Source organism: Chlorocebus sabaeus, chromosome 21 (genome assembly GCF_047675955.1).
Source record: "Chlorocebus sabaeus isolate Y175 chromosome 21, mChlSab1.0.hap1, whole genome shotgun sequence".
NCBI lineage: Eukaryota > Metazoa > Chordata > Mammalia > Primates > Cercopithecidae > Chlorocebus > Chlorocebus sabaeus.
The window spans coordinates 124,161,731-124,175,014 of NC_132924.1; the positions used below are offsets into that span (position 1 = coordinate 124,161,731).

General features: G+C 44.5%; 1 protein-coding gene across 2 annotated transcripts in view; it reads right to left on the reverse strand.

Annotated features, from left to right (window-relative positions):
• Positions 1–12,937, reverse strand: part of RHEB (Ras homolog, mTORC1 binding) — a 52,196-nt gene extending 39,259 nt beyond the window's left edge. The window contains exon 1 of one of the 2 annotated variants that reach the window (XM_007983533.3): positions 12,880–12,937. In XM_007983533.3, the coding sequence (XP_007981724.1) occupies positions 12,880–12,922 (43 nt within the window). In that variant the 5' untranslated portion in view covers positions 12,923–12,937. Of the gene's footprint in view, positions 1–12,375; positions 12,822–12,879 lie in introns of those variants that run through there. The other variant, XM_007983532.3, reaches the window with a different exon arrangement.
• Between the last annotated feature and the right edge of the window lie 347 nt (positions 12,938–13,284).

Consider the following 13,284-nt stretch of genomic DNA (forward strand, 5'->3'; position numbering starts at 1 on the left):
ACTAACAATAGAACAGACACCAGAAAAGCAGACTTGGTTTGTAAAAGGCAGAAAAAGACTGCAGACTCACCTGGGTTATAAATGGAATGAAACCTGAATCACCATTGTTAAAAGGCTGGAATAATAATGAACTGCATAAAGGTTTCTATGTGTTCTTTATATGACATACAATGCCAATCATATGCTTAACAATCGTATGCACCCACTCTAGTAAGAAATGTGTAGATCCCCCTATGGTAGGATTGGTGGTTGTTGCTTTTTCGAGAGGGAGGGGTGATATGTGCTGTGTTGCGGCGTGTGTCTATGTATATTACACACACACACATATATATATTAGTGTCACTAAGGAAGTGTTTTGAAAAAGTGTTTACGATTCTAGTGGGAATACCAATCCCCACACGAACGTCATATACAGTCGGATGACAGTGTGTGATGCAGAACATACACATCTTAATTACTGAACAGAACCTAAAAAGTGAGACACTGTTAGAGTTTACAGGACATTCTCACATGAATTATCTCGCATGTTCCTGTGAGCTAAGCAGGGTTGACATCATGTTGTTTTTTCTCACACCTCTTCCCCAACTTTAAAAACAGATGCTGGGAGATTTTTAAAAAAGGAAAAAATTAAACTGCAATTATTATTATTATGACAAAGACAAGGCAGAAAAAGTAAAACTAGTTCATAAAATTACCCTTTCAAATACTTACAGGTAATCCTATTGCCAATTATAATGCTACCAGATATAAGCCACTGAGGAAAATAAGAAATATGTTTAATTATATAACATGAAGGACTAAGTTTCATAGATGAAGAATTTTGTTAATAGGATTACTAAACTAAAGGAAAATAAAGTGCTAACCAGAAAGGCCATAAAACTGTTTCCCTGAAGACTTTAAAAATAGGATAGTCATCTCTAAAGGATGGTTTAAAGATAAAGCTGAGGTGAAAGGCAGTAATAATAGCCCTGATAAACTGCAGGAAATTAAATGTTTAACAACAATGAAGAATGAGTTTTCCTAGAATTGTGGCCAGTCTGGAGAGAAGATCCGGGACACAGGTGAGGGTGGGAAAGAGCTAGAGAAAAGCAAAGACAAAAATTCTCTAATTCTTAAGATATTAAAGAACATGAAATTTAAGAATGATCAAAACTAGTAATAACAGAGTATGAAGAAAATGAGATAGAGTATACTCATCTGTCAGCCTGAATGGTTAAAACCATTCATGTTTTAGAAAGATAATTTCTTCAAAAGTTCTTAAAATCTGCACTGACCTCATTATCAACACCAATTCACTCCTCACAATATCTGGGCTGCCCAATATACATGGCAGCCAGTAGCCATACATGGACAGTAAGTACCTGAAATGTGCTCAGTTCTGATTGAGATGCCTCACAGTGTAAGTATGACAAAATATACAAATATCAACAATATCCATCACATGTTGAAATAACATTTTGGACATATTGAGCTAAATTAAGTATATTAATTTCACCTATTTCTTTTTACTTAATATGGCTACTGGAAAAATCTAAAATTACATTGGTTTTTTTGGTTTTTTTTTTTTTTTTTTTTTTGAGACCTCAGCCTCCCACTTTTGTACAGACAGGGTTTCGCCGTGTTGCCCACGCTGTTCTGGAGCTCCTGAGCTCAAGAGATCTTCCCACCTCGGGTCCCAAAGTGCTGGGATTTTAGGCGTGAGCCACTGCACCAGGCCAGATTATGTTTCCATTGGACAATGCTGCTCTGTACCCTTGTTTAAGGGAAAAGGATCATATTATTTGTATAAATTTAGCTCCCTAAATTTGTGCTCCAGAAATACTTCCACAGAAGTCTAAAAAAAACGGAAGGTAGGCTCATTTTGTGTACAGCTCAATTTTTTAGGACACTGCTCATACAGAAACATGGTTAGAGTAAGAAAGCAATTTATTATTATAAAACATATTCACACATTTTTGTAGCACTGTTATGCAGAATGAAAAGATCTAGAGAAAGAGCCCAACTCCCCCTCCCCGCAAGCAGGAATGACAAACATCCCTGTAGTAAGACCCTGCCTGCCTGAGTGGGCAGCGTTTGAGTGTGTGGGGCCAGCTGGGTCCAGCAACCTCTTTTGTCTCTGGGGCAATAATCCTGCGGTGTGAGGGTATGCTTGGTCAAATCCTTGGGTGACACAAAGACCTAGGGGCAGCAAACCCTCAGAACCCTAGTTGTAGGCACAGCCACCTGTCTTCAGGACCATGGGAACTGTGCCCTGTGTGGGTGGTTGCTAGGGCCTCTGTGGCCAGAAAGCAAGGCAAGCGTGTGGATCTGGCAGGTGGGTAAATGAACCTAGTCCGCCCCTTAAACTTGCTCCTGTTCCATCATTTCTGATTTTAGCCAATGGCAACATGACCTACTCAGGCACTCGCATGAGAAATCTGAAGGCTACTTCACAGCTCCCACATTGATCTTGTCCATTCTCCCTCTAAGGAAATCTCCGACGTGTGTCCTCTTCATCTCATCTACACTGCGCCTTGGCTGGTCTTCCCATTTCTACTCTCTTACCACCCCCACCCACTTCACAGAACAGCAGGAGGGATGGAAGCCAGGATCAGCACACTTCAGACCAGGGGCCAAATTTGGCCTACAGCCTGTTTTGGTTTTGTACAGTCTATGAGCTAAAAATGGTTTTTTCATCTTTAAGTGGTTGGAAAAAGAAACAGTATTTCATGATACTGAAAATCAGATGAAAAGTTTAAGTGTTATATCCATAAATAAAGTTTTACTGGCACACAGCCACACCCACTCGTTGATGTATTGTTTGCAGCTGCTTCCGTCCTACAAAGGCATAGCTGCAGCAACAGAGGCTACATGGCCTGCAAAGCTTGAGATATTTACTATCTGGCCTTTTACAGAACGAGTCTGCAAGCCCCTGCTATAGATTATCATCTTATTTGTTGCTTAAAACCCTTCAGTCACTTCCCAGTTTCTAGAAAAAAGTCTGAAACTTTTCACAGAGCAGACAAAGCTGTTCTTGATGGACAGCTGGCAAACACATGAGTCTGGGCCTCTCTCACACCTCTCTTACTCACACCTCACCCTTCTCATTCACTCAGTGAGCCACACTGCCTTTCCTTTAAAGACAGTTCTCCCACCACCCCCATCCCCACCTGATGCTCAAGTTAGCCCTGCCTTTCATTATTTCTGTCAAGCACTTATCCCAACTGTATTTAAATAACAATCGTGTCGTAGCTGGTTAAAGACTGCCTGCTCTGGAGCCACTGCTTGAGTTCAAACACTGGCTTTGTCACTTAACAACAGTTTGACATTGGGCAAGTCACATAAACTTTTTGTACTTCAGTTTCCTTATCTGCAAAATAGGTGTAACAACTGTACCTACCCGAGTTTAAAGGCTACTAATACATGTGCATTAAGATTGTACCCCGTAACAGTAAATGCTTCAAAAGCACCAACAATTATTATTCTCAGTAGCAGGAAAAGGTTCCTGTGGCTCCTCAACTAGATCGAAGCTTCTTGAGGGCAAGGATTATTAACTGTCCTAGCTTTTGTGACTGGTACTAAGTAGAACATTTATTCAAATGCTTAATGAACACCTAGTTGAGTAACACATAACACTCACAAACCGTCCTCTTCAACCAACAGTTGCAGTGATTCAATCTTTGGGGGCCTGGCCCAACTGTTCTCTTTTAAACAAATGCCAAATGTGACTGAGATTTTAAAGCCAGCAAAATACAGGTGCAGTGGCTCATGCCTGTAATTCCAGAACTCTGGGAGGCGGAGGTGGGTGGACCACTTGAGTCTAGGACTTGGAGACCAGCCTAGGCAACAAGTGAGACCTTATCGCTACAAAAAAATTTAAAAATAGCCAGGGCATGGTGGCACACATCCATAGTCCCAGCTACTCGGGAGGCTGAGGCGAGAGGATCCTTGAGGCTGGAAGGCTGAAGCTGCAGTGAGCCGAGATTGTGCCAATGCACTGCAGCCTGGGTGACAGAGTGAGACTCAGTCTCAAAAAATAAAAAACAAAATAAAAATAAAGCTAGCAAAATAGCCAGACATATTTATATCTAAGACATAGGAGTCTTAGAAAAGCAATTCATCTCATAAAACTGTATTAACTGTAAAAGCCCACATTTGCATACCCATTCACAAATGATGTACTATGCCATCAGGCAGTTATTAACATTCAACTCTCAATTCTGCAAAGGGTGGGATTATGTATCTTGCTAAAACACCAACTTCACTTTCAAATGTCCATGAAGAGTCCTTCTGCAAACATGTAAGCACAACAAGAAGAGAAATGGGGAAGAGGAAGACTCAACTCTACTATAGGTAAGACACAAACCAAGCAAGCACGACACTTTGCAGTGAATTCTATCAGTATCTTTAAATTGCCCTGCTTTCTTAACTTGCCCATAAGAGCACAACGTAAAGGCTTTCTAGCACTTCCTGTTCTAAACTAATACCAGTTTAGATTTAAAGCTCCAATCCTACAGGGAACTCCTTTTTTTGTAACCAGAAGCCTAACATATATTGAAGAAAATTAAAATACTGAAGTAGTATTCCAGGACTTTTAAAATGTTAGATTTCTTTTCTTTTCTTTTTTTTTTTTTTGAGACAGAGTCTTGCTCTGTCGCCCAGCCTGGAGTGCAATGGCGTGATCTCGACTCACTGTAACCTCCCGCTCCCGGGTTCAAGTGATTCTCCTGCCTCAGCCTCCATAGTAGCTGGGATTACACGCACCCGCCACCACGCCCAGCTAATTTTTGTATTTTTAGTAGAGACTGGGTTTCACCATGTTGGCCAGACTAGTCTCAAACTCCTGACCTCAGGTGATCCACTCGCCTCGGCCTCCCCAAGTGCTGAGATTACAGGCGAGAGCCACCGCGCCCGGCCAATTATATTTAAAAATCAATCAAGCAATTCACGTTAAAAGGACTCAGCAGTTTGCATTCTCACAGTTAGCAGTGTGAAGAAGACAGATCGTTGAGTACTCTCTCAATGTTAAGATTTCATTTGGTACTTCATAATAAATAAGAACCAAGAATGAAGGTTCCTTCAAGTATGATCCCTAAAGATTTCACAATGCTCTCACTTGCACAATCATGTGCACGCTCAGTTCTGATTTATTCAAGTGACTAAGAACAATCCAGCCATTTGTAACAACTATTACAGTTGTTATTGTGAACTTGTTATTCTGAATCTTCACCCAGGAAAAGCATTGCGCATTTCTGACTTCCACAATCACAGGGAGAGGTGGCAGTGTCTCATTCTGTGATAAAGTTGCTATTTTTACTTGTGTACTCCTCCCCCCCTTCATCCTGATACTTGTATTTAAAAACTATATTATTAGTATATGGGTCTCTGGTATCCTGCTACTCTTTGCAATTTTCACTACTCTCTGGGAGCCTCACCATCACCAGGTCCAAACACAACCCATCCAAAAATGTACCACAGTCAGAAACCAAACCAGCAGGCACACAGATATCATAACTCTCCTGATGTTCTCTGGCCTCCCTCGTGCTTCCTTCCATTCTCAACCACGCCAAGTTCTTTCCTGCCTTGCCATCTTTGTCTCTCACAATGCTACAGGGCCTCTCCTAGGAGGCTCTTCTAAGACTGTGGGAACCACATCGCTGTGAACAGCATCGAGGATGCAGTCACTCTCAATTCAATTTTGCACAGCAGTGAGCAAGATCCTAGCTTACAACAATTGAATGGTTCTCAAAGGATGGTCTGTGGACTTCCAAGGGGTTTACCAAAATCTTTTCGGGGGCTCATGAGGTCAAAACGATTTTCATAGCAATATTAAGTTATCATTTGCCTTTTCTACAAAGTTCCCACTTGTACTAAAGGTGCAAAAGCAATGGTGGGGAAAACGGCTAGCTTGGCACCCCTTGGCATGAATCAAAAACAGTAGTTACAAACTGAGTGGTAAGTCACTGTATTCTTTACTGCCATGTGTTCACAGTGGGAAAAGAGCTGTTTCCACTTAACGATGTCCTTAAAAAAGCAGTAAAATTATATTAAATGTTGACCCTTTGGTACATGTCTTTTGAATATTCTGCATGACAAAATGAGATGCATGCATAAAGCACCTCTGTTACATACTGAAGTATGATGGTTGTTTCCAAAAAAAGCACTTGTGCAATCATTTGAGAAGTGATCTGAACTGGCCACTTTTATCATGGAATGCCTTTGTTACTTGCAAGAATGATGACAAACTATCATTATTGCAAATGTGAATAGCTGGCAGACATTTTCTTGAAAATTAAAGAAACAGAACAGTCAATTCAAGTAAAAACTAGTAGCATGTTGCCAAGAAAATTATTTGAACTCAAGGAGGAAATTAGAATTTTGGAAAACTTGCACTGCTCATAGTGAACAGTGTTCTAAAACTTAAGACTCTGCAGAGATTGGCGGTGATATTAACAAATGTGATTTTAAAAAATGCTTGTATATTAAAATGTGTCAACATGTGGAAGATCTGTGTAACGATGAACAAATATTTTCCAAATGACCAATGATGCTACAAAACCAGGCATGGTAGAAGATCCATTCCAAGTATAAAACAGACCTGCGGAGTTGGGCAAATTCATCAATATGATTTCAGATTGCATAGTGTAACTATTCTTCCAAACTATCACTTATGAAGTTTTGGTATCAAAGAATATTCAGCTACCTGAAAAAGCTATTCAAGTACTCCTTACTTCATTAAAATAACGTTAAGGGAATGAATTCAGGAGCAGATATGAGAATCCAGCTGTTAAGACATTAAAAGATACCTGCAAAACCGTGAAACACCCTATCAAAATTGCAGTTGCTGTTTTGGCAGAAACTGGCAATCTAGTTCTAAAATTCAACGTGAAAATGCAAGGAACTGAGAATAGCCAAAAACATCTTCAGAAATAATAAAGTTAGAGGACTCATATGCCCCTATTTAAAAACCAGCTACAAAACTACAGCAATCAAGATCATGTGGTACCGGCGTAAGGACAGACATATAGATCAATGGAATGAGTGAGTCCTTGTATTTGTGGTCACTTCATTTTGGACAAGGGAATTCAATGAAGAAAGAACATTATTTTAACAAAAGAAGCTGGGGCAACTTGATATCCACACGCAAAAGAATAAAGTTCTCGCATCATATACAAATATTAACTACAAATAGATCACAGATCTAATGTAAGAGTTAACAGGATAAAACATCTAGAAGAAAATAGAGTAGTAAATCTACATGACCTTGGATTAGGCAATGGCTTCTAAGATGTGACACCAAAAACATAAGTGACAGGAGAAAAATAGATATATCGGCCTTCAAATTAAAAACTTTTTGCTTCAAAGGACACCATTGAGAAGGTAAAAGGACAACCCACAGACAGAAGAAATTATTTGCAAAACCTATGATACTACTTTACACCCACTAGGATGGCTAAAATGAAAAAGACAGTAATGAGTGTTGATGAGAATGTGGAGAAAATTAAACCCTCATACACTGCTTATGGGAATATAAAATCGCACAGCTGTTTTGGAAAACAGTTTGACAGTTCTCCAAAACATTTAGCACGGAGTTAACCATAACGACCCAGCAATTCCACTCCTGGGAATGTACCGAAGAGAAATGAAAAGATATGTCTACATAAAAGCTTGTACAGGAATGTTCAAAACATTATTATTCATAGTAGCCAGAAAGTAGAGCTCCAAGTGGTGGCTCACACCTGTAATCCCAACACTGGGAGACTGACGCAAGAGGATTGCTTGAGGTCAAGAGTTCAAAACCAGCTTGGGCAACAGAGCAAGGTTCCCACCTCTACAAAAAAATTAAAAAACTAGCTGGGTGTGATGTCACACACCTGCAGTCCTAGCTACTCGGGAGGCTGTGGTGGGAGGATCATTTGAGTCCAGGAGGTTGAGGCTGCAGTGAGCCATGATAGCTCCACTGCACTCTAGCCTGGGCAACAGAGCAAGACCCTGCCTCAGAAAAGTAAATAAAATATAATACCCAAAAAAAAAAAAAAAAAAAAAAAAAGAGAGAGAGAAACCACCCACATATCCAATTGACAAATGCATAGAAAAAATGTGGTATGCTCACATGACGGAATATTAGTCAGCACTCAACAGGAAGCGGCAACATACGCTACAACACGGACAAAACCCGAAAACATTATACTAAGTAAAAGATGCCAGACCCAAAAGACCACATATGTATGTTCTCATTTATATGAAATGTCCAGAGTAAGTAAATTCATAGAAACAAAAAGATTAGTGGTTGCCAGGGGCTGATAGGGAAGCAAGATGGAGAGTGACTGTTAATGAGTACAGTTTCTTTTTGGGGTGATGAAGTAGAGAGATATAACCCATATGGACAGCAAAATAACATTTGGCACTGGAAAGTCATCATCAGAAATCTGAATTCGGATTACGCTCTTGTGCAGAACAATGAATAAGACTGAAAAACAGTAATTTCAAGTTTCAATACAAAGTGGCCACTTCAGGACTACCCCCACCCACAAGTATACAACATCAGAATATTAAGCACCTGAATACACAATTTCACATACTGGTAGATTTCATACATAGCAAATATTGTTTTGCCTTTCAATTTTCAATAAAAAGTGTCATCAAATGATAGGTTAACTTAAAAAATAAACAGTACATCAGAATCTGCTGGGAACAACCAAATATTTAATGGCATCTTTCCTCATGAAGACTCTAAATACTACCCAAAACATTTTGACAAAGTAATAATTTGAGTACTTTTGCTGAATTGCCTTCTTCCAAACCACAAAGCTGTTTCATTTTCCCCTATGATCTTTCACATGCCTGTGATCCCATCCCTCTTATTAACTGTATGTAAGAGGCTTATATATGACAACCAGCTCTTGATTACGGTCTAATGGTAAACTAGGTTACCAAAGCTCTCTGTACAGGGAAAATCCCAGTGAAACACGTACCAGACTGAAGACAGTTTACGTAACACTACCATTTTAACTTAAGTTTAGTTACTTCCTATTGCGGGACTACTCTGCTGTGGTAGAAACAACGGAATGTCAGGGAGCTGGTACTTTTGGCCACCACAGAACAGTTAATACAAAGCACTCCCTGAAAGCCAGACTCCCAGAGTTACAGGTGACATGTCCTTAAAAGCTTTAACATTGTAAAGAACAGGAAAAGTACAGGGGATTGGGAGGGAGAATTGTATAGATTACCTGAAAATTATATTTTCCCTATTGGTAGTTCTGACAAAAACCTGAAAGCCAAGTAGAGGGCTGGGCACGGTGGCTCACACCTGTAATCCCAGCACTTTGGGAGGCCGAGGCAGGTGGATCACGAGGTCAGGAGTTCAAGACCAGCCTGGCCAAGATGGTGAAACCCAGTCACTAATAAAAATACAAAACTTAGTTGGGCGGGGTGGCAGGCGCCTGTTATCCCAGCTACTTGGGAGGCTGAGGCAGGAGACTTGGTTGAACCCGGGTGGCAGAGGTTGCAGTGAGCCGAGATCGCACCACTGCGCTCCAGCCTGGGTAACAGAATGAGACTCTGTCTCAAAAAAAAAAAAAAAAAAAAGAGAAAGCCAACTAGTAAAACAAACATAGCATTTTGTTGTTTTAGCTGAAGACAACTTTAAAAATAAAGTTTGTGGCATGACAAAGTCACAATGACAAGTATCCTACTAGTCAAACTGGTTTAATGTACTTAAGAGAACATTCTAAGAAAGGTGTGGAGCCTTTCTCTATGGCTCTACCCCCAGAATATAGGAGAAAACAGCTCAGCATCACAAAATACCACAATCTAGAAACACATGTGCTCAGATTTCTCTGGTATAGCACCATTTGCAAGCTCCCAGAAGTGAGCATGCTGAGTAATTCTCAAAAGGGTGGCTTACTAGAAGAAACCTGCTGGCAAAACCTAATCTCCTTCCCCTGCAAAAGACCCCACAAACTACAAAAAATCCCGGCTCATAATACACTTTAAAATCAAATGGGGCTGGGTGTGGTGGTTCACGCCTATAATCCCAGCACTTTGGGAGGCCAAGGTGGGAGGACCACCTGAGGTCAGGTGTTTGAGACCAGCCTGAGGGTTGGCCACGTGGTGAAACCCCTCTCTACTAAAAATACAAAATTAGCCGGGTGTAGTGGTGCATGCCTGTAGTGCCAGCTACTCTGGAGGCTGAGGCAGGAGAATCGCTTGAGCCCTGGATGTGGAGGATGCAGTGAGCCGAGATCGCGCCACTGCACTCCAGCCTGGGTGGCAAGAGCCAAACTCTGTCTCAAAAAAAAAAAAAAAAAAAAAAAAAAATCAAATACAAGATTGGGAGCAACTTAACCTCTCCAAAATCGTTTAATATGACTACGCTTGAAAATAAGTATGGAGAAGTGGGGTAGGTTGCAGAAATATGAAATACTGAAGACAGAAAATAGGGACTAAAAGTGACGCTGTAACCCACCGAAGACTAAGTTAGCACAGTATTTAACAAGCAGCAGTTTAAAATGTTTGTGAAGAGACGGCTAAGGGGTGTCCTGTCACATCTCCGTCCTCAGGAGGAAGCTGAATAGAGGGGAAGATAAAACAGAATGGATTTCAACTGGACACAAGGAACTTCTTTAGCAAAAAAACCAAAAACAACAACAACAACAACAACAACAAAACACCAAAAAGTGATAAAACTAGCCCTGCTTACCAAAGACTAGAGCTACCATTTCAACATTTTAAAAGGGTAAATCAGTCAGGATCTTTAGGTCATTCTCTTGGGTTGAAATCAAGTAGCCGAGGTACTTGTTGACCATAATGTGATTATTCAGGGGCTACTATTTTCAAATAGTTGGCAATAAGTACTTACTTGACTGACCAGGGAGGGCTCACCCAAGAGCCAGGACACCTCGCGGTCCCAAATCCTCAAAATGCAGAGGAGGAAATCAAGAGAACAGAGACAAGAGCATGGATTCAGGCTGCCAATAAAGGTTGGATCCCAGGTTCCATGTAGATGTTTGAACAGTTGGTGACTTTGAACCCCTCCATTTGATTCGTGGTTACTTCCTGGCTGCAGCACCGCATCGCACAAGAGTTCCCCCTACGACTCTGGGCACCCCGCATCTCTAGCCAAGCTTCTTTCGGCCCTTGACTTCCTCCAGCTCTCGACGGAGAGGTGGTAAAAGGATGAGTAAGCATGCAGTGGCTGATCTTGGTCAAAGAGCACAGACCCTGGCACCGGCGGTGGAAAGCGCAGCTGGGGAGTGCATCCCGCGAGCGGCAGGCAGGTACAAGCTTCCCACGACAGATACTGTCACCCCGTTCCGCAATCACCGGAGCCTTTGAACCCTCGCTTTCACCTCCCCATCCCCCCAACTGTGGCCCGGTGCACGTCTTCTATAGATAGCTACTTCAAAACAGCCCGAAAAGATGAACGTAATTTCTCCAGGCTTCCGGATGTCGGGAGACAATACAGCCTCACCCTGAAGCGTGTCTAAGTTCGATCGCTCTGGTTTCTCACAGGCCAGAAAACCGCTTGTTCTGTGACACCCCGTCCGCGCCCCAACCCGACCCTAAGCCACCTTATTCAGCAGTAAGGCGACGCTAGGAACCGTTTCAAATGTACGTCAACCTTTTGGGGGAAGAAAAAGAAAACAAAAAGACTTTGGAATTACTTCAACAGCGTGGTTGCAAGTACCTGACCTTATTCCTTCCCGAACAAATATAGGGCACTGAGAGATCAGACATTCCTTTTTCTCTGCCTTCCTACCCGGGCCGCCAGCAGCATCTCCAGGGCCTCCAGAGGGGCCTCTTTGGGGGCTCGCCTAGGTTTCCTATGTAGAAAACTTGCGTTCAGAGACCAAACGTTCTCTAAGTCCCTAGTTTTCTTTACAAGGGTAAACTTCACCACAGATGGAATGAAGCCGAGGTGCTGCTTCCTTTGTTAAAATCCCACGGACTTTCTTTTCCTTGCATCGGGGGCGGGGTGGGGGAGACCGCCAGCCCCGGTCACGCGCGCCCGCGGCGAAGGCGGGGAGGCAGGTGTGACTCCTTCCTCGCGGGAGCCTCTAGCGCGGCTCCCCGGCGCCGCCTCATTTCCCCAGACGAGCCCCGGACTCCTCGGCGGCCGGCGGCCTCCGCCCCGCGCCTCCCACGCCCTCCGCCCGGCCGCCACCTGCCCGCCCGGCCCGCGGAGGGCGCCCGGCTACCGCAGCTCCTCGACCGGTGCGGACGCCGCCCCGACCGCCACCACCTCCGCTCAAAATGGTGGTTACGAAACGCGCGGCCCCCGCCCGCCCCGCCACATGGCCGCGCCGGCTCCAAACTTCGCAGGCCCGACAGCGACCCGGCTTCCAGGCGAGGCCCCGGCGGCGCGAGGAGGCCGCGCAGCCACCGGCCACTCACCCACAGACCGGTAGCCCAGGATCGCGATCTTCCGGGACTTGGACTGCGGCATCTTGGCGGCCTCCTCAGCCCCGGCCCAACCACATCAACCGCGGCGGCGGCGGCTCCTGCTGCTGCGATCGGCGGCGGCCGCGCCGGGGGAGAGCGTCATACAGAGCAGGGGCGGCGGCGGGCGCGGCTGCCTCTAGCTAGCTCGCTCGCTCGCTCGCTCGCGCGCTCCCAACCGCCCGGAACCGACCGCGCGGCGGCGCCCCTCCCCCCACAACACACCCACGTGACCGGCCGGCGTCAGCACCGCCCCTCCTCGCGCCGTGGCCCGCCGCCTCCGCCCCCTCGAAATACGCGGGGGTGCGTCGGGGCGACGTTTTACTTTAAAGGCAAAAAAGGGGACGCCGCGATGCCCCTAGAAAAGTCACGACTGAAACTCGCTGCGTCATGACCCTCCCACCTTCTTCCGCCGCTTTTTAATTACGCCATTCTCCCCGAGCGCCGATTGGACAGCACCTGCACAGCCGCGCGATGACGTGTCAGAAACTCCATCTCCCATTGGGGGAGGCAAGGAGGCGGGGAGGAGGGGGCGGGGCTGCCCACCCAGGAGCTAAAAATACACCGCGCTTCTACAGCGCGGTTGGGTGCCGGCGAGGTTTGAAGGCTTCAAACTTCCAACTGGTTGGGGGCGGGCGGGAGAGGCGGAGAGACAAACGGTGACTCCCCGGTGATTGGCCGGAACGGAGCGCAGGGCGGGGCAATAGGTGGGAGGTGCGGTGATTGGTGATACGCTGAGCGGTTGGCGGGTTCGCGCCCGCTGAGCCCGTGAAGGGCGTGAGGCGCGTGGCCGGGGCGGGCGGTGGTTGGGATGGCTCCTCCCTCGGGGCTTTTTTGAAAATTCCCCTTGAGCTGCGTTAGCGT